The 20,879-nt window shown below is 36.9% G+C and overlaps 4 protein-coding genes across 15 annotated transcripts in view; 2 read left to right on the forward strand and 2 right to left on the reverse strand.

The window, feature by feature from the left end:
* Window positions 1–1,304, forward strand: Dhfr (dihydrofolate reductase). Of its 3 annotated transcripts, none has more exons than XM_086914321.1 (6): window positions 1–71; window positions 424–478; window positions 555–710; window positions 789–906; window positions 973–1,082; window positions 1,154–1,304. In XM_086914321.1, exons 2-6 carry the CDS (start codon window positions 438–440, stop codon window positions 1,227–1,229), a joined length of 501 nt encoding a protein of 166 aa, XP_086770447.1. In that variant the 5' UTR covers window positions 1–71; window positions 424–437; the 3' UTR covers window positions 1,230–1,304. The 3 variants fall into 3 exon arrangements, with proteins under 3 accessions (XP_086770447.1, XP_086770448.1, XP_003698968.1); XM_086914322.1 differs by having other exon boundaries at window positions 61–335; XM_003698920.4 differs by lacking the exon at window positions 1–71 and having other exon boundaries at window positions 239–478.
* HINT1 (histidine triad nucleotide binding protein 1) lies at window positions 1,298–2,280 on the reverse strand. The gene is made up of 2 exons (XM_012494031.3): window positions 1,999–2,280; window positions 1,298–1,662 (listed from the first exon to the last, which is right to left on the reverse strand). The coding sequence occupies exons 1-2, from the start codon at window positions 2,200–2,202 to the stop codon at window positions 1,393–1,395; spliced, it is 474 nt and encodes a 157-aa protein (XP_012349485.1). The 5' UTR covers window positions 2,203–2,280; the 3' UTR covers window positions 1,298–1,392.
* LOC100871398 (cyclin-dependent kinase 4) overlaps window positions 2,117–20,879 on the reverse strand; it is a 23,896-nt gene continuing 5,133 nt past the window's right edge. For 3 of the 8 annotated variants that reach the window (XM_086914315.1, XM_086914313.1, XM_086914310.1), the window contains exons 4-8: window positions 4,470–5,122; window positions 4,043–4,387; window positions 3,793–3,953; window positions 3,403–3,703; window positions 2,453–3,309 (exon numbers count right to left, since the gene is read on the reverse strand). In XM_086914315.1, the coding sequence (XP_086770441.1) occupies window positions 3,484–3,703; window positions 3,793–3,953; window positions 4,043–4,387; window positions 4,470–5,102 (1,359 nt within the window). In that variant the 5' untranslated portion in view covers window positions 5,103–5,122 and the 3' untranslated portion in view covers window positions 2,453–3,309; window positions 3,403–3,483. Of the gene's footprint in view, window positions 2,385–2,452; window positions 3,310–3,402; window positions 3,704–3,792; window positions 3,954–4,042; window positions 4,388–4,469; window positions 5,123–8,445; window positions 8,561–8,965; window positions 9,651–20,879 lie in introns of those variants that run through there. The other 5 variants (XM_086914314.1, XM_086914311.1, XM_086914312.1 and 2 more) reach the window with 5 other exon arrangements.
* The window catches only part of pwn (calcium-binding EGF-like domain-containing protein pawn), a 12,568-nt gene continuing 8,412 nt past the window's right edge, over window positions 16,724–20,879 (forward strand). For all 3 annotated transcript variants that reach the window (XM_086914305.1, XM_086914303.1, XM_086914304.1), the window contains exon 1: window positions 16,724–17,968. In XM_086914305.1, the coding sequence (XP_086770431.1) occupies window positions 17,911–17,968 (58 nt within the window). In that variant the 5' untranslated portion in view covers window positions 16,724–17,910. The remainder of the gene's footprint in view (window positions 17,969–20,879) is intronic.

Below are 20,879 nucleotides of genomic sequence, written 5' to 3' on the forward strand. Positions count from 1 at the left end.
TCCTTTCCTATTTTTGAATACCTTTTATTTTGAACATTGTACTGTCTTCTATATCGTATCAATATTTTAAGGTGTGTTGGATTGTAAAGTCTGCAGTTTATTTTACTATAGATTCGTAAAAAAATTTCTTATATATATATATATATAATAAGAAATATATATATATATATATACAGTATCTATTAAATATATTTTTTATTATTATTATTATTATTATTATTATATATGTAATAGATATTTTAATATCGTTTCATCAATTTGATTTCATGTAGAACTGTTATAATAATCGACTGATAAATCAACAACGTATATCGGAGAATTAACGATTTTTAACAGTGACGTGTCAAGAAAAATTAGTGATTTATACCAATTTATTCGCTAGTTAGTGTTAAAAAATGAATTTAAATTTGAATTTAATTGCAGCAACATGTGAAGGAATGGGTATTGGTGTGAAAGGAACATTACCATGGAAACTTAAGTAAAAAAATAACGAAAATATTATAAATTAAATATGAATAACGCATTTTAATCTATTTATTATTAAATGATTGTAGAAGTGAATTGGCATTTTTTACATCTATGACTACGAATACGAAAAACCCAAACAAAAGAAACGTTATATTGATGGGACGAAAAACATGGGAATCTATTCCGAAAGAACATAGACCTTTGAAAAATCGAATAAACATTGTTTTAACATCACAATCTTTGTAAGATTTATTTTTATAATAAAATACGAATAAAATAAGAAAAATAATAAAAATAAGGAAATCATTAAAAATATTTAGGGATTATGGAAATGATGTGATTGTATGTAAAAATATTCCACATGCCTTTGAAGTTATTGAAAAAACTAAAGATCGAATTGAAAATATATGGGTGATAGGAGGAAGTTCCGTGTATAAGGTGCGTTGTTTATACAAAATTAATGAGAACTTTTTAATTACAGTTGAATCTTTTTTTAATCTACAGGCTACAATTAAATCTCCAAATTTTTACCGATTATATTTGACAAGAATAAAAAAATATTTTGAGTGTGATGCATTTTTCCCAACTATCCCTAATGATTTTGTTTTAACAGAGTAAGTTCTTTTTATAATAACTTCATTCATAAAATTATTTTCCATTTTTCTTTTTTTTTTTTTTCCTTTAGAGATCCAAACATACCACAAGGAATTCAAGAAGAAAATGATATACAATTTGTATATGAAGTGTATAAAAAAAAATAGATTTTTAATTTGGTTTTAAAATAACATTTTTCGAATATTTTTAATTTTGTAATAAAAATAATGACGTGTAAGCAATATTTTCCTCAATGCTTTATTATTGACAAAAGGTATTTCTTAAAATTTATAACTGCGTATAGAATTGCATTAAATGAAATAGAATTTTTTAACCTGGGGGCCAATGCATTTGGCGACCACCGAGAACATGTATATGCAAATGATATACCGATTGTGCACCATGTTTTCCATCGTTGATAACCAAACGAAAACCATTATCGAGGCCTTGTTGCTTCGCCACTTTACGGGCAATAAGCATTAAATGGCCCAACAAAGCTTCGTCCGCATCTTCGGCTTTTGAAAGTTGTGAAATTGGTTTTCGTGGAATTACTAGAAAATGCACTGGTGCTTGAGCATTTATATCTTGAAATGCAACGCACTAAAACATTAAAAAATTTTTTCTCAGAATTTTAACAAAGATATAAATTACATATACAAGAATATATTTCAAATTTTACGTATTCATAGTAGCAGTTACAAAAAAAAATTTTAAATATTGAATTATTATTCAAAGGAATGTATTTACAAGATATTCAAAAACGACAAATCGAAATTTGAAAATTGTATAATAAATTATTTAATAAAATATAAGAAAAGAAAATTGTCATGGAAACACAACAAAATATATAACCTTACTTACGTTTTTTTAATAAAACAGAAATATAAATACATTTGAAATTTAAAAATAATTTTTAAATAATTCGATTCATTTTACCTTATCATCTTCATAAATGAAATTACAAGGTATTTCTTTACGAAGTATCTTTCCGAAAATTGTATCTCCGGTAGGAGCTGCAACTTGAGCTTTTTCCACTTCGGTCGCCATTTTTCTCCAACATGAAGAACGATTTAATAGATTGGTATTGATATATAGTAATCGTTTAGATGAAGTTATTCCGAGATTTAAAAACAATCTCATTTCGAGCGGATTCAATATATTTTTGTCTACAAAATTAACACATGACTATCACAAATTCATTACTAATTGCTATACAATAAAAAAGCTGCAACGTTCAAGAAGCCATGTCACGAATATTAAATGGCGGCCAATTTGAATCGATACAATGTTGCATCATGACACTATATTATCTGATTCTTGATCTATAACAGTATAAATTTTTTTTTTTAGCTTAATTTAACTTAGCTTTGGTTTAAGAATAGTTTCGATATATAAAACTATAAAATCTTTATTTTGTTGTACAGTCTTTTTAAAGGTTTTTCACGTATTTTTACAAATTATGTACTTACTTAGAGATATATATATATCTCTATATATAAATATTCATATGATTTTTATATATACTGAAGATAAAATACATTTTACATGCTATTATTTGTTTTACATACATATGGCAGTGTACTTTCTGGTTTTTTGTGGGAAATCCTATATCTTTCCAACGAATCTAACGGGTCAATAGGCCCCAGTCTTACAAGAATAATGCTACTTAATAATATGCTTATAATTAAGTTTCATTACATAGAAAATTAAGGCATGGGTTATGAATATTTCAACGACTTTGGAAGGCACACCTAATCAATCATTATACGAAATTGTTTTTGGTGCGCGAAGATGAAATCCTATTATTTTATTTTTATTAGAAAATATTTACTAGTCGAGAAAGGTATTATAACGTGAAAATGAAACGTGGAAATATGAGTAGATTCATCACTATTATGAAAATAGAAAATAGAAACGGAAATGCTATTTAGATATTAACCTAAATAAATAACTATATCTATCGATAATGTCGTTGTTACATACACAAATAATGAAAATTATTGTACGATTATCCGAACAAAGCTTAGAAAGTTGTTACTTACTGTACTATTTAACGGCTATGTATACTTAAATTACGATGATCTTTCAAATGCAATAGCTATAGAACTTAAATATAACGATGGTTTCATAAACTGTAGTAAACGTATTTTGCAATTATAATTCCTCAATAAGAAAGGAATATTTATAAGCCGTAGATAATTACGAAGATTCATATTGTATTATATTCGTAATAAACTATACTATTTTCTAAAAAAAGAAAAGTACTATGATGTTCTTACATTAAAAAAAAAAAAAAAAAAAAAAAAAAAAAAATAAAACAAAATAAAATAACATGCTTACGTATTTTTTGGATACCGTAACATCAGTCTGCATTTAAAAAATTATTAGAGATGAAGAAAAAATACTCAAGAAAACTAATCATCACGAATCATCTTCAGCAAAATACCGATGTCTCAGGGCTTGAGCCGCAGTTAATCGTCTATGAGGATTAAAGGTAAGCATACCTTTAATTAAATCTAGCCCATATTCATTGAGATCAGATATTATAGTTGCAAAAGATTTTGGTTGTCTATAAGGAAAAGCTGTCCAACTAAGAGATACATTTTCAGGCCATTCCCCTTGCGATGGAGTTCCAATTATTCTGTGTAAAGCAGAGTTCAATCATTCACAGTTCAAATCATTTTTTCTCCAGAAAAGAAATCTTCCAACATCTTTATTATATTAACTTACTGGAAAATCCTATCGAGTTGGTCACCTTCGCTCGTACCAGGAAACAGAGGTTCAAGTCTACTTAATTCTGCTAGAATACATCCAACGGACCAAATATCAACAGGAGTTGCATAAGAGCAGCCTAAGAGGACTTCTGGAGCTCGATACCATTGTGTCACGACCTATACAATAATTTCTACGATTTAATATTAGAACATAAAAATTTTACGAATAATTTATTCGATATATACATATATATATATCAACTTACCACAGAAGTCAACCTCATTTCAAAATCGTACGTTTTCGCTAAACCAAAATCTGCAATTTTTATTCTTCCCTCCCTGGTTACCAACAGATTTTGAGGTTTCAAGTCCCTGTGTATGATTCTATGACTGTGCAAAAATTCTACACCTCTGAGTATTTCCTTCGACATTTGCTTCACCACATGAGGAGGAATCCCTGTCTGTGAACAAGAGGACATGTAAGATGCTAGATCCCTTTCCACGTGCTCGAACACAAGCCATAACGTCAATCCCCGATCCAATCTCTCCGACCTTCCATCGGCGGAAGGCAAGTGTAGATAATTCCCTTGACAAACGTCCAACAATCTTACCTGCATGCGCGCAACAAAGAATGTGAGTGAATAGAATGCAAATAGGATACGGCATATCAACCGTTATATACAAGAGACTTACAATGTGCGGATGCTCGAATCTTTCGAGCTGTTTCAAAGTGGCTATTTCCCTTAACGTGGACGTAGGCAGGCCATCTGCCGTCAGGGGCACTCTGACTTTTTTCAACGCCACCACTTGTCCCGTGTTCAAGTCTTTAGCTTTGTACACCGTTCCATACGCGCCATTTCCGATCAAAGACAATTCCTGATACGACGCATCCTCGCCGATTATCGAAGTTTGAATTTGCACGTCGCCGTCCGACTCCGATCTCTTGTTAGAACTGCCAGACAACTCTTTCTGGCCGCTGTACTTCATTTGTGCGATCGTTTCGAAGCTGCCAAAGTGTCCTTCCTTCGAGGAGCCGGCCGCTGCTACATTTCCCTCCAAACCCACCTGTTTCGCGGATTCCTCGCCGAATGGATTCGTCTCTGACGCGCTCCCCGGCACTATTACCTCTATCGTGTTCTCGGGTAACGAGGATCCCACCGAGACCGACAATTTCTCCACGCTCTCCAACTCCTCGGTGCTCAAGTCATGCTCCTTCTCGGATCTTCCCTCGATCGAGGCCTCGGAGAACTTCGATTTCTTGGGCGGCGTGGGGGATGAAAGGTCCGGTCCGAGCTCGGAGCTCGGACGTCGAGATGTCCCGGCCATCACAACATTTCGACTTCTACCTGAAACCAGAGAAAGAAAACCACAATGTTTCCGCTACATCGAGCCACATATCTCGGTTAAATTTAGAGAGGGAATCTTTTGAATCGACGTTACACCTGTTCCATCAACAACGATACGCTCGATCCATCGTTATTCCAATCCAAATTTCCTAATTATCGATATCGGTAAATATTAGCCCCGAATACGAATATTAAGTCGTACACGTCGAACAATAATTGGATGCAGGAGAATATACTTGAAACTGATATACTTGTAAGAAGACACTTGTGAGACCGTTTTGAATGTTAAATATTAGTGATTCGTAAAGGTTTCATTAAAATTTTCGGTACGCGATAGTGTTGCACCGTCTGCTGTGCGCAACATCTGCATCGACACCTGCGTTCGTATATATCGTATATAGTCTCGTCGTCGACTTTCCAACATCTTGTGTATAAAGTGTACGTAAGAAGGGTCTCCCGTTCACCCCGCGCTTTTTAACTTTTATTTTTCCTCGACCGCGCGCTAATGAATCTCCTTACTCGAAGTAAATATATATCGTCGGGGGAAAATTCGAGAATTTTATTTATTTATAATTTTCCAACAATTTCCCTAAATGTTACAAAATCTTTTTTATCATTAAGCAAGTTTGCGAGGATAATGTTTGAAGTATAATAGTGGTTGGGAACGATGGTAGATAAAATGAGTAGAGAAAGGCAAATATCCGTAAAACTTTACGTATCGTTTCGTAAATACCGTTTCGACCGTGTATACGGAATATAATTACACACGTCATACCAAAATATAATAAAAGGTGAATGAAGATGTGAAATGTAGATATGCGTGGAATGCGTGGAAACGAGATACGAGGAAATCTACTTTTAAATTGTAGCACGACGATAGATGATAAAACAGAAAAATTCAAATAGTGAAACGTAATCTGACGCAAGGGCCGAAAGAGGGGACGAAAGAGTGGGTATTTATCGTTTCGTAATATTTACTTACACGGATTTTTTTCTTTACAACACAGGATGTAATAAAAGTTATATACGTTACATTATCGTTTCGAAATTTAAAATATGAGCGTTTTTCGCTTACACGATACGAATATATTATTATTTTATCGTATCAGAATCATTCGTGTAAAAAAGCGTAAATTTACGATAACGATAGCGTCTCTCACCCTTTTTCTGCTGACTTCGAAAAATTGTCAACACAACTATGAGAACACAACTATCATCTTTGTGGAGGAAGTTTTCATTCGACGTTTTGATTTAATTTCTTTTATCAACTTCCTTTTGCGATAAGACCGTGTAAAAAAAGAAGAAAGAAAAGAATAAAGGAGAACAGAGGAACACGAACACATTTCACATCACGGGCGAAACGACGAACGAAAGTGAAACCCAGCAAACTTTCTAACGCGAAAAACGAGCTGACGAAGCCACGAGCAGCTTCCTTGCTCCTATTTTCCACTGTCGTTTTCTATCGTTCCAACGAAAATACCGTGCGGGAAAAGATCGTGGCTGTGAAATAGGTAGGTAGGAAAAGTAGCGTACGAGTTTTACGTGTAACACAATCTCCGTAGGACCACCTACGCAGTCCAGTCACGTGTTTCCAATGTATCTTTTTTGTTGAGGAATACGAGAAAACCGTTTTTCCAAGAAAAAAGAGATGGAACGAACCTGAGGAGAAACCTTCGAGAGAGAGAGAGAGAGAGAAGCCTTCTTCTGCCTCGTGCTTCGTCGGGAAGCGAGAACAAGCGGAGGAATGCAAACGCGATGAACGTTTTCCGAGAATCAGAAAAAGAAAAACTGGAACGTGTTGGTGGGCAGTGAAGGGAGCGATAACATTGGAAAGCGTCTCGATAGAAGATAAGGGAACGAGGAGACGGGTCGAAATGAAATGCAAAGAATGTAGAAAAGTAAATACTTACTCACTTACGTAGTATCAAACTTTCTATTGCTTCGTTAAAGAGGAGAAAAAGAAGAAGAAGAAGAAGAAAAAAAAAAAAGAAAAGGAAAGAAAGAAAGAAAAACGGGATAGAAACGTACGCAAACGAGATTTCTGTACGAGCTTGTTTCACGTGGAGCGAAGATTTATATTGCTTGTACAAATCGAAATCATTTTCTAACATCGATTGCAACATCGATCCTCGGATTGCCCAACGATCCCGTACTCTTCCGTATCTTCGATATTATGCTACACGCGTTACACTGTTTACGCGCTATGCGTTACGAGGCGATAATGATACGTAAATGTTGAAAGGAATTCTAGCATTTAAACGGCCGTTTAAAATCTCACCAGAAGAAGAGCCAGTTATATATGAATGAAACGATCGGGCACGCGATGCTCGCGTAAACGAGGCCGTAATTTATCAATTGACCCATTATCATTGTTACAATTCCTCCGTATCTATCTAAACCGAACGATGCAACTTAAGTTTTGGATTAAACTTGGAGGGGGAAAAAAAAAAAAAAAATACCTGCAATCCAATGAACGAATCGACGATGAATGGATTATCAGATACAGGTCAGGAAGTAATATAGATGTTAAGCAGAGATACTCTGGACTTTCGGTGAGACAGGAAACGGCGCATAGATAAAGTAAACACGAAGGCGCCAGTAGATTTCAGATTATTCATGGGGTTGACACTACTATCTGGTCGGGTCTTTCGTGTGACTAACACTTATAGCCAGCCCTCCCATTCACTTCCATTTCTAAGCCGCATCGACCAATAAACAGAACGTTTCAAAACCTGTGTGTACGTGTGCGCGTGTTATATATATATATATATATGTACAACAAGAATTACATAGCGCTACTATCGATCCGGAATTTAAAATTCGAATAACGAATAAAAACGAATAGTCGGGATTTTGGATTGTTGACGGAAAAAAAGAGCGATTATTCGAGGAGCGCATAGAGTCAATCTCTCATTGAAACCGAGTAACGCTTATTTTGATTTATCTTTTTTACCATGATTAATCGATTCGTCGCGATGTGTGTAACGTTCTACGAAAAAATTTTACGTTATGCACGATATAATCGACGTCGATCCAACGTCGTACCACGTAGAAAAATCGAAGTAGATACTACTACATATAGATAACGTATCCAAATATTTTCAATTTTTTTCTACGATAAATTCAAATCGATAGAGATAAGAATTAATCGATTAATAACATAAGAAGGTGGGTAGGTATACTAGTTTGAAAATTTTCCCGCGACTTTTCTTAATGTCAACGTGATTAGCATTTCAAAACGCTTATGGTCATTATTCAAAGATTGGTGCACGAAATTCGAACGTTTGCACTGTTCGAAAAAATTCAACAAGCTTTTGTCGAACACGCACAACCACGTGGTTGCATGTACACCGCGATTCGTAAACAAAAGAAGTCGAGGGGGATCCACCCCCGCCAGTAAGTGGTTGACTCTTGTCTTATCTTCACGTGTCGCGACATTCCACGTTCTCACGTTTCACAGATACGGTTACCGTAACGTAACAAACCGTTCTCACGATGAAAAGTCTCAAAGAAACCAACTATCGAGAGAAGAAACTATCCGTGTTAATCGATGAACAAACATCTACGATTCTCCTACGATACCGTGGGATTCCGGTTTAATCTCGAAATAATAATCAAAAGAAAAAAAAAGAAAGAAAAGGAAAGAGAAAAACAAAAAGAAAAAAAAACACGCAACAACAATTGCGTGTCGAGGCTACCCGTTTATAATATTCGTGCGTGTAACGCGAAGGTGTGTAATTCGAAAAGGTTATATTATTGTACCGTTCCGTTGGCCGAAAAGGTGTATCCCAAAACGTGTATACGTACTGTCTGCTCCGGTGAGAGCGTGGTTTCTTCACTTACCCACCGGCTAGGTGCTGACCTCCCACGAGAGAAGTATGGAGCGACGGCAGCAGCGATGCGCTGCGAAGAAAAACAGAGTGCGGTTCGGTTCCACGTGCCGGAAGCGGGTATTAACGAACGCTGCCTCGGTGCTGCACTCCCTCTCTCTTTCCGCCTCGTACGAGATGCGTGCACACGGGCGCAGAGTTTTGGTTCGCACAACAACAGAGGCACGAGACACAGCGCGGGCAGGATGTGTACACGAGAGAGAGACACTTACGGTTTGACGGCGTTGCACGAGGAGAAGCACGGCCGACCGACCACTCGCGAGCGTAACCCAACGGCGACTCGACGAATCGTCGTGCAGCCCGAGCGACTGTGTGCCAGTCGAAACTCGATGGTAAAAGCCAACTGCACTGTGGACCGACCTGAAAAGTACTGACACGACCGGCCACGCATATACGGGCAGAGAGACAGAGAGTTAGTCGTTGCCGAGCCCTCGAGGAAGTAGGCCCCCGACACTTTCGAGCGGACCTCGCATCGACCGCTACCGACAGCTGCCGTTCTGGCCCTTCCAATGCGCTCCTGCCGCCACGATCGCCCGCCTTATCCGTATGCACGCGGAGAGGGAGGCTATGGGAATAGAGAGGAGCCCCGCGAGAGAGACACGCGTACTTGGACGCGTAGCGTCGCGCCGCGCCGCGCCACGCCGGCTACTACGATGCGCGCCGGGGAACCCTTCAATTACCTATTGACAGGACGACAGTCTCCTCTTTCCATTTTATATCGCATCACCGTACCGATATTCAGCTAACGACGGTTCCGGGAAACGTCGTTGCATATTATACTCGTATGTGTAATGCCTGTTCCATTCCATGAATCATGCTTCTTATTCATCGAAATTTACTATTTATTTCGAGTCGGCCCTCGCTCTTCTTCCTTCCTGTATTTCGTTCGCGATCGATCTTTCTTCGACAACGGGACGATTTCGAACGAATCGAATCAAATTGATTTGTTAATCACGATTTCGGAGAATGTTCTATCAGAATGGAACAGAATCCGGCCGAATATATTCCGTTTCGTGTTTCCGATATTTATGGGATAATAAAAATCTTTACGATGGTTGTCGTTTGTTTCGACCGTATTTCGTTTGTCTTCGAGTTTCGTGAAAAGACCGCGGGAAAGGGACGGGGAGGGAGGGAGGGAGGGAGGAGAGGGCGGGGGAGGGGGGAAGAGAGGGAGAGACAGAGACTGTTGTTAGGGTCGCGGTAAGAGGGAGCGAGACCGTGAGAGAGAAACGAGATGGGAAGCAAACAAGAGAAAGAGAGGCGATCCTTGAGGATTCGTAAAATCACGATCCCTCGCGTTCAACGCGAAATCTCGCGTAAGAAAGATTTGTCACGCTATCCGTGAAGGGGAAGGAATATTTCGACGGAGGAGGGGAACAATCGATAGATTAAACTTTCCAGCCAGGGGTCACTGTCACTTCGCGGCACCACGCACGCCGTTTAATCAAAGAAAACGCACCATGGTCAAATTGGTTTTCCAACTTATCCCTCCTCCTCTAACACGGTCCAACTGTCGAAAAACGACCAACTTCCACCACGTGGTTCGAGATTTTTTTCACGTTAACTTGCCGATTGTCATCGTGACTGCGTATCGGCAGGTCGTTGTTCCTGACGGTGGCGCCAGCCCTCGTGAGGAGTCCCGGTTATCCGCCTCTGTTTCTCTCTTCTCCACCGATCAGCGTCCGTTGCGCGTCCCGAAACATGAATGGAATGCTTCCTGCGACGGCCGATGTACGCGAGAGACGACGGCTCTCGAACGGAATGGGCCGGTAGACTCTCCAGCCCAGGGACGGACCATTATTGCCAGAGCCCTTCGTAGGGCGACCACCGACTGCCCATGGCCATCCGCTTCCTAAGCGCCCCTTACTTTCGCGCCCGAATTTCCGCAATGAACAACGCGGTTGCATGCCACGAATAACGCACGTGCTTCGAATTCTGGACGGAGACAGTCGGGGCAAGATTTTCGGATATAAACCGTTTCAAACGTGCAGCACAAGTGTTTTCGCGCTCGTATTTCCTATTTTCCTATTATCCGCCATTCTTCCGGAAATGTTTTCGGTCCTTCGTCTCTTTTTTTTTTTTTTTTTTCATCCAGCATCCATATCCAGCGAGGGATGCGGCACGAGCGTATTTTTAAATCGATACTTGGAGCGTTACTCGGAGCGGGGAGGGGGACGCAACGTTTTTCTAATTAAGAGATATTCGGCGTCGAGATTAAACGAGACGTTACTGGAAGCGTGACGCAGGGAGGGAGAGAGAAGAAAATCATTTCGCGCATCTGCGCGTGACTAAGATCGTGCTGTGTGTAAAACAGATTATGATTTTCATACACGTCACTGATTATTCACCAACGATTTGCGCTAACTTATTTCTAAGCCCGATGAGAGGCTTTCTGGAAATGATTACGTGGGATCAGGGAGACTATATCGGGGAACGTACCGTGAATCAATTATTCTGATAACCACGTTCTTCGATCAAATTCTTTGGCAAAGTTTTGCTACAACGAGTGCTATGACTAATTCGAAAAGTACAAAACGAAAATCATTTTCTCTTGAAGGCAAATTATTGGATAAAAAGATTGGATTGCGATTGGATAGAAAAATAAAAATTTACGATATTTTTAAGGAATAAACTTAGAAAAGGCAATAAAATCTGGATATGTTTAAATAAAGTACAACGGTATTAAAAACGAATAAGAATCGAGTTCCGTTATGTATCCGATATTAACCGATAGTTACGAAGTAACTATTGTCTTGTTTTACGGGCTGTTATTTGAGAACTGTGCATAGAAAATTCTGGAAAAACTAAGAGACCTGTGTACTTAACACGTACGATTCAATATCCAATATCTTTATATTGGAGAAAAGAAGAGAACAAAATTATCGAAATATCGAGCGTATATAAAGGATTAATTGTTTTTTTTCTCTTATATCAATCTTCAAGTTCTTCAAGTATTTCACAGCCACCTGGAAACCGCGCACACCTGGTAAGCTCCTACAAAAGCCAGTGAACAATATTTTTCGAGGCAAACAGAGGAGCACAATGAAGTCGATTGTACAGTTACGAGGGAGCTTCGGAATGCCAACGAAAAGTGTGCACTTCGGTTCCTTATCATCCGCGCTGCAACATTGTGCATATCGATCCTATCTCGATTCGTGTTAGTCGAATCGCTAAAAATAATCCCGACCTTTTAGGCGACCTTTAATAACTACCCTGCTAATCTGCGCAATAAAACAATTGACCGAACCGTTCGGCGCATTGAAACGCGATTACCATCGGGTCATGGCATGCATGGCTCGACCGACAATTGGTTTCGAGGAACGGACGTACCTGCACACAGCGTCCGTATCTACGATTAGAACGATCAATGGATATTCATTTGGATCGCAATCCAATTCAGATCGTGTGACAAATAAGATCGAATCCGTTCTTTGCATCGTCCGAGATATAATAATTTTGGAAAAATTACGCGGATAAAGAAAAAAAACGAATATAATCAAATAAAAAGACGTAGGTCAGAAGTACGATGAACCAAGCATTCGCGACATAATCATCGGAACGATAGAGAGGAGTGGAACATAAAGTTGGCGCGCGTCGTTAATTACCACTTTCACCGAATATTACAGCTATTTGTGGGTTGCGGAAAAGGAAGGTCGGAATCAGGATTTGGCCACTGGTCTAACTATCTTGACGAGGACCTTATTCCCGGGATCTTCGACTGACGACGTAGTTACCGGCTGTACCATAATGCCTCTAGCCTCACCAAACTAGACGGCAGACTGGTTTTTGCCCAATTTAGATCCCCCATTGTTCGGTTCAGCTTGGAATGAAAATAGAGAATTGAACCGTAGCCGTATCCTGTCCGTGTTGCATAGAAAAACACGGATAAAACGGGCATATTAGCAGTTCTGGCAGTTCAGCATTATCCGATGCTACCTTGTATTTTCGTATCTCGTCTTTTTCGATCGTTCCTTTTCTTGCGTTTCTTTCCTCGATGACATTTTACGAGGAAATGAATTTCCTTTCGATTGACAGCAATTTTCAATATCTTCTCTTCTTCGGAGAGTGATTGAAGATTATTGAAGAAAATTTCAAGAATTACGATTTACAATCTTTGTAAATTTAAACATGATATGGAAATTCGTATCATAATCGATCATTTCTACGATCAATTTAAATTTTTATCAACTTAAAAAAAATTTTTTGAACTTGAAAGCGTGTTCAAAAGTTTCGATGTACCGACTGAAAAAAACTGTAAGTCAAATTATCTATCGAAGGAAGGAACCTGTTTTACCAGTAATAGAATATATTAAGAGAACTACTCGTTGTAACAGAATACATTTATCATCTTATGGAATATATGGTGTTCTGAAATACCAATCGTACAAGAAATCAGAATATCCCTTATCATCGTATAAATAAATTTTTATATTTCAAATTCTTAAAACCTGTACTTATTATCCTCATATTTATCGCATCAAATCACATCAAAGAATATGATAGAAAGATTAAATGATTAAATACTTAAAAACAGTATTATAATGCAAAAGAGAATGCAAAAAGACTTTTGATTAATATTAAAAAATGTGACAAAGAAATTTTAATATAAAAAATGATAAATAAAAAAAAGATATAATATAAGAATGATTAAATCTAAAAAATCTAAAAAATATATAAAAAATATATATAACTTTTAAATTAACAAATATATAAATGAATAAGCAAATAATTATTAGAAAGTAAAATGATTAAATAATATAATTACGACAATGTTAAATGTTAATAAAAAAATAATTGAAAATTATCTTTATATTATAATAATTTAAATAAAATGTTATAATGTCGATCTATCTACGACGAAAATTCGATGCGAAATGATCTGTTTCTCGTTTTGTATTTATATTTATAAGAGATCGCGGCTCGACGATCGACAGTACGTTCTTCGCCGACTTTACGTGCTTCAAAGCGACTTTTCGAATATAATCGTTAATAATTTACCAATTTGTAGATTCTTTTTACATTAATTTATGCATTTAACAATTTATTAAATCAATAATCTAATGATTAAAATATATTTTTATTAACTAAAATTAAATTTATTGTTTTAAAATATTAGTTTTCAACCTATATCTATATTAAAATATTCTAATTATCGTTTTACGCGAAGGTAATATTAAATTAAATATTAACTGGATTTGTAGTGCTTAATAATTTAATATTTTTTTTTAGATTTTTATTTTTAATTTACGTTTTTAACAATATAATATGATAATATGATAAATATAATAATTGATTGACATTTTTGTAAATTAGACATGATTTATTTATAATTCTAAATATTATCATTTTATAAGATTAGTTGGAGTAGCCAGTAACTAATTTGACCAATAGTGGCCAATAGAAATTTTAAATACAAGTTCTAGTTTATGCTAAATTAAAATTTTATATTATTCCAATATAACAATTTATAAATTTTTTGATATTTTATATTAATATATAATAAATTTTCATATTTTTATTAAATGTTAAATCCTTTTCTTTATCATAATATTTTATGATGAAATTAATATTTTTACCAATAAATTTTGTATCACTACACTAAACTAAATCGGTAACATTAAAAATAAAGGGATATAAATTGGTAAGGAGACTTTAAGCTTTCCGGATATAGAACAAGAAAATATCTTGAATGCTAGATCTGTTCCATGATGCTTGGTGACTGAGACTTTTAAAATATAGAACTGGTTTCTTGCATGATTGGCATTTCAGAAAACATAAAAATTTCCATAAATCTACAATTTAGTATCGTGATTATTTTTTAAAAAAGAAAGCATTGGAAAGCAGACAGTAATATATATTTAAAATATGTAAATATTATATGTATTAAAATATGTAAATATTATTATATGTATTATATTTATATATATATATGTAAATATATCAGATAGTTTAGTTAATTATTTCTTCAATTCTTTATTTAAAAAACAATAAAAACTTTTCTGGATACTAGAAATTTAGCATATATGTTGCCATCATTATTTAACAATGGCATAAAAAAATTAGAAATTTTCATATCTAACGAAATAAAACTGATCGATCGTATCATTAAATTTGAAAATATTAAGAAAATAAAATAACTATAATAAAACTTAAACTATATATCTGGTTCTTCGAACCGATCGGAATAATACAAATAATTTTCCTTCTATTATTCTATCCCGGATGAGGATGAGTTACTGACCGAGTAATTTCATGGATACTTGCCCAAGAGGCTACCCGTTATACAGAAATGCAATTTTAATTCTCTATGCGCTTACGAACGAAGACAAACCCACTGAGCTTCTCAAAGGTTCGAAAATAGGAAAAGGTGTGCCCGTATTACGTGAGGTCAATCGGTAAGCAGACTTTGCTCGACCAATGAATTTTAAACGAAATCTTAAAAAAATTTTTTATCTAGAACGAAAAAAAGGAAAACGAGAGAAAACTTGAGCGCTAATATATCCATATCCAAATCGAAGAATTCAAGCTTATTTGGATTTTTGTCATTCGGATTCGATTATTAAGTTTTTAACAAGATGATGCGATAGCATCATCATCAATGAAATTACGATGAGATTTCAGAGGCGGCAGAATACATCGCCTCGAAGATCAATGTTGCTCGACTGATCGAGGAAGGTAGCCTTGCGCATTCCAATCTGGTTTTACCATACCGAGAAAGAAGAGAGACGAAGAGGAAGAAAATGAAGGGTCGCGGTCGTACAGTAACGAAACAGCATTATATCTGGAAGAATGATCGAGATATTTTCAAAGCAACCTCTCTTACGAACATCGAGCAAATCTTGCAAAATCGACATCAAATTTTCCAAAATAGTCGCTCGATCGATTCTATAAACGCGAAATATATTTCTTTTCATTCTATTTTGCATCTTCAGTACACTTGAAGATCGCTAATAGATCCTCAAAATTTTATATAACAACCGCCTTAAATTTACTATCTTTCCAATTAGCAATTATTATCCGGCGATAACATTGTCGTTGATATAAATCCAGTATTTTATTCCAAAAAGTAAATCGAAACACCGTAATAAATTCTATCTTCGATAAACGATTAATTTCAATATCAATAACATATTTACATTACGTTTACGAAATGTGCCATTATTTATTCGTGACCGATGGAAAATTGAGCACACACGCACGCATTTTGCACAATTACCCGCATCTAAGAAAATCGGCCGTTCAATTGACGCACTATTTCCTATGGTTTTCTCCCTCTCGGAAAGATTACGTTTTTCTTTTAGAGAGATAAATTTAAAAAAAAGAAAAAAAACACCGTGCAGATTGAAAATGGACGCTTTCTATGCAATTTCGACGATAAGAAAACCGCACGGAGAGATTTGTTTTGCTCGACAAGTTGACGAGACGAGCGAGAGGAAAGTAGACGAGAAGGAGAAGGAGAAAAATGCGAATTTAAAGACGCACGAGGTCGCGAGGGAAGTTCGGAATCCCGAAAGAATCGAAAGGTAGGTCGAGGTACGGTCGGCCGTCAAAAATGGAGAAGAAAGAGAAGGAAGAAGGAATCGTGTTCGAGAAGGAGAGTATGTTTGGAAAGAAGAAAGAAGGAACAGGACGGCGAGAGAAATTTAAAGAAGGGAGGGGAGAGCAGGGAGTCGGGTGGAAGCCAGCATGGTGGAACAAGCCACGAAGAAGTGATGTATACTTTAGAAGAGTGTAGTATAGTGCACCATAATGTAGCATGGCATAGTTAAAGTGGGAGAAACCGTGTATGACCGTCCTCATCGTAAGCCAGTCCCGTGTGAACGACCGTGAAGCGAACTTCGAGCCAAACTCGATCAAACCTTGAAGGTTTTTGTTCCGTCTCCACGAATTCGCCGTCCAATTCTTCCCAGGATACCGATTCGACCAATTGTTCCTTCACAATAACGCGAAAACCAATAACGTGCAAATCTTCGATAAATGATAAATTAGATTATCGTAATCCAATGAATAAATCTACGAATAATAATCGTTTCGACGAGTGAGAATTTTGTGCAAGATCGATAATATTCCACATCCAACCGGTTTGTGCAACTGAATTTCAATAATGTACGAAAAATCAGTGCAGTTCTGTGACACGTGTACGACGTGATTAACGGCATGTTAAAAAGGCATGTAAGAAAAATTGCAAAGAAAAGTTGTACCCGAGATGCAAAGAAAAATTCTCATTTTTCATTCGTAAAGAAAATATTCGCGTGACGTTTATTAACTGGCGAATTATAATAAAATAATTCATGATTACGGGAACGTAGAACGTAGATTTTTCAAATCTTTCCTAATTACAAGCGAAACTTTCTGTTTAATAAGGGCATATATCTTCGTCGACGACGACATTAGCCCGCATCGCAAGGGCTATGATGAAATACAAAATACACGATATAGGTGAAAAATTACGAGAAAGTTGGAGGGTAAACTGGAATAAAGAGGCGTAAAAAAATAGTGAAATTAAGGTGAGGAAGATCGGCGGCACAGCACATTGGCCGAAAAGCTGACGAGTACACCGGACCTATCCACGGCCAAGTAGGTCAGGCGGCGTGCGCGAGAGTGCGAGACCGAATAAAAGACAAGAAAAAAGTGATTGGGGGGAGGGGAAGGATAAGAGGAGGAAAGGAAAGAATGGTGAGACGGGGGCATTAATGTTTCCACGATGCCCGACGTTTTTACTCGGCATAGGCTTGCAATCCAAAATGGCGGCGATCGGCTGGTACCGTGGCACGTTTTGCAACGATAAAGAGTGGTCAAGCCACGAGCATTCTTGAGGAGATCCTTCAACGTGTCCTTGACCATTAGCCTGACCTTGATCAGGACGAGTAGCCTAAGCGACAAGCCAAAGGAATCAGGATGGTAGGGCACACGGAGTGGAAGGTCCTGGTGACCTTGTCGATTCAAATTCTATTAGGTGAGTACGGATGGATACGCTGTTCACGCTACATATAATAGCAAGAACGAAGGAGAGGTTTTATAGGCGCGCGTTAATTAAAATTTTATAACCCTAACTGTAATTATACACGAGATTGAACTTCCTGCCGAAACAATTTAGGATCTATCTTATGAAATAATTTGATGTTCCAATTAATAGGATAATTCCTGGTTTCCATTGACGAGAGAGAGACAGAGAGAGAGAGAGAGAGAGAGAGAGAGAGAGAGAGAGCACACCTCGCGTATCGCTTCAAAGATACTTTTAACCATCTTAATAGAGTTTTGCAGGATGTCTAATTTTTCCACGTAATCGCGCGCGAGTGTAAAGATTCTAACCTCCACGATCGAAGCTGACCATAAAACGATGCAAATATTCGACGAATTAATACGCGAACCTGTTCCATGGGCTTGTCAAGCGGCCACGTGCGGTCGAGTTTTAAACCGGTATCTTGACCTCTGTCGAAAATCTTTTTGACGTTCCAATGAAAAAAAAAAAAAAAAAAAAGAAGAAAAAAAATAAATAATAATAAAAAACGACGCGCTATCCTTTATCTTTCGATAACAATCATCTTACGAAATCGTATGAATAAGAGACAACAGTTCGTCGAAGAAAATAATAAAAATTAAAAAGAAAAAAAAAAAAAATCGATTCTTCGTAATCAAAATGAGACCGATAACGAAGAATTTATTTCTTTGAACGCGGATGTGTAAGTAGGTGTAGATCCGGTTGCATTTCTATCTGGTATATCGATACACGAAGTGCATGAACAATTTATCATGAGAATCTTGCAAATGTAATGCAAAGTTACAACTATGTAGAGCCAAACCACCAGGTTGAATATCGTGGAAAAAGGAAAATCAAAAGTTCGATGACCCGAGTGTTAACCTGCTTAATAAATATTTAAAAGTAAAGTTCGAGATAATTAGTTTTTTGCACGCTCCAGGAATCATCAGGTTTTTCCATTGAGCGAGTTGCATTGGTGCAAAACGCTCGATTAATTAAAAAAGAAAAAAGAGAGAGAGAGAGAGAGAGAAAGAATGAAATGAAATCTCGAGGTGTATCGTCGTTCGTATAAAACGAAATACACATGTCACAACCGTGTTTCAGAAGCGACAGAGGAGAAAGCTGCAAACATGACGTGCATTTACGTTCTGGCACGTACCTGTTACTTCGAGATTTCCATGCCCCAGTCTAACGTGACTGCATTAAAGGATCGATAGAACGTATTCTTTTATTGTTTTCCAGTGTCTTTAATCTTTAATCATTTTGTCCGTGATAAATTGAACAATTAAAAAATAAATAAAGAATGAAAAAAAAAAAAACAAAATTGATGATAGAAATCGAAAATTAATCGAATTATTAAGATTTAGATTAGATTAGTTCATTGGCTTATGCAAATTACATTACATTTTGGGGGGAGGGGGGGCAGGATATGATCGCGAACGAGTCATCAATCGAAATAATTCATCGTACGATTGAATCGAAATTTACATTTTATTCTTTCGCGTTAACGTTTCGCAATGAGAGAAATTTGCATGAATCGCTAAACGTCATCGTTTAACGTCCTAACACGGATGTAAAACGACACAAAGAAAACAATATCCGGAACAGAGTTTCGTCACTCGACTTTCGCCCAACCACGTTAGTTGTGAAAGTGTCACGAAATCGCGTTGCACATGGTGGAACGGAAAGTCAATTGATTTGTCATTCGAGATTTCATCTTGGGGAAAAAAAAAAAAAAAAAAAAAAGAAACGAAGACTTCCTGGTAATATTCTTCAAAAGAAAAGCAATTACAACACTTATCAAGGAAAATCCTTAGATCGTATGAATTTGCAAAATCGATCAGATCGTTTTTAAAATAATCCTTTAAAAAAAAAAAAAAAAACCTTTCTTTGGTTTAATATCTCGAGTAATACTAATCATACTAATACTAATGAAAAATCGCTCACGAAAAATGAATATTGGACAAGGTATGGAAACAATGATCTCTTAAACTCTCAATACCGTATGCGTGGAGGATGGAATGGACCGTTGGGCACCTGTCGAATCTGGCAGTGAAGGTACCAAATGTCACGTTTACCAGCGAAAAGAATAAATATTGGGCTGGAATGGTGTACCGTTAACTCTGCCGTTACCGCCTCGAGAGACGGCGCATAGCTCCGTCTACGCTTCCACGGATTCCAAAACCCCTTCGACGTTTCTTTCTTTTTATTCGATGTCGTGTTAGACACTGTTAGAATTGCGTCACGGGGTCAAACGATACCACACCATATTTTAAACACGCACTCGAGTTCCACGCTAACTCGAACGCGATTTCCTTCCGTTTCTTTTCACAATCTTTTTTTCATCCTTATCGATTTTTCATCCTTTATATTAGCGATCCCACACACACACACACACACACACACACACACACACACACACACACACGGTATTGTCCCGTGAAAATAGACGAATAGAATGAAAATACGTCTGGTATAAACGGGAGAGAATCCTCGTGTAGCAACGAGATTCCATTACCACAATCCAGTGGTTGGCAAATATTATCATTACATATACGCATATCCCGCGATGCGATCCAAGGTATCTAGAACCGGTAATGCTTTTTACGGACGTTTTGCATGAGAGACAGAACTATGTTACCTCGTTACCTCGTAAAACCGTGTGCCGGTGTTTACCACGTACCATACGACAGCGTTTTGTAATTCCTTTCGAAATTAATATCTCTTTATAATATATAATCGGCAATCTCTCATACGAATGGCGCAGCAGATAATTTAATCTTACTACGCGAGGAGAAAACGCGAGCTTAAATCGAAATTTTCTCTTATTTTATTTTATCTTTTATTCTCTTTCTTTCTTTCTTTTTTCTTTTTTTTTTTTTTCGCC

Source organism: Apis florea, unplaced genomic scaffold, assembly GCF_048593485.1.
Source record: "Apis florea isolate Af1SG1 unplaced genomic scaffold, ASM4859348v1 contig_3587_pilon, whole genome shotgun sequence".
Lineage (NCBI taxonomy): Eukaryota > Metazoa > Arthropoda > Insecta > Hymenoptera > Apidae > Apis > Apis florea.

What these genes read in the sequence shown, in the direction of transcription:
- Dhfr (XM_003698920.4), top strand. Translation starts at nt 396, where the DNA reads ATGAATTTAAATTTGAATTTAATTGCAGCAACATGTGAAGGAATGGGT. An exon ending in ACATTACCATGGAAACTTAA is followed by an intron (nt 479 to 554) that starts GTAAAAAAATAA and finishes AAATGATTGTAG; the next exon opens with AAGTGAATTGGCATTTTTTA. An exon ending in GTTTTAACATCACAATCTTT is followed by an intron (nt 711 to 788) that starts GTAAGATTTATT and finishes AAAAATATTTAG; the next exon opens with GGATTATGGAAATGATGTGA.
- HINT1 (XM_012494031.3), bottom strand. Translation starts at nt 2,202, where the DNA reads ATGAGATTGTTTTTAAATCTCGGAATAACTTCATCTAAACGATTACTA. An exon ending in TCATTTATGAAGATGATAAG is followed by an intron (nt 1,663 to 1,998) that starts GTAAAATGAATC and finishes TTAATGTTTTAG; the next exon opens with TGCGTTGCATTTCAAGATAT.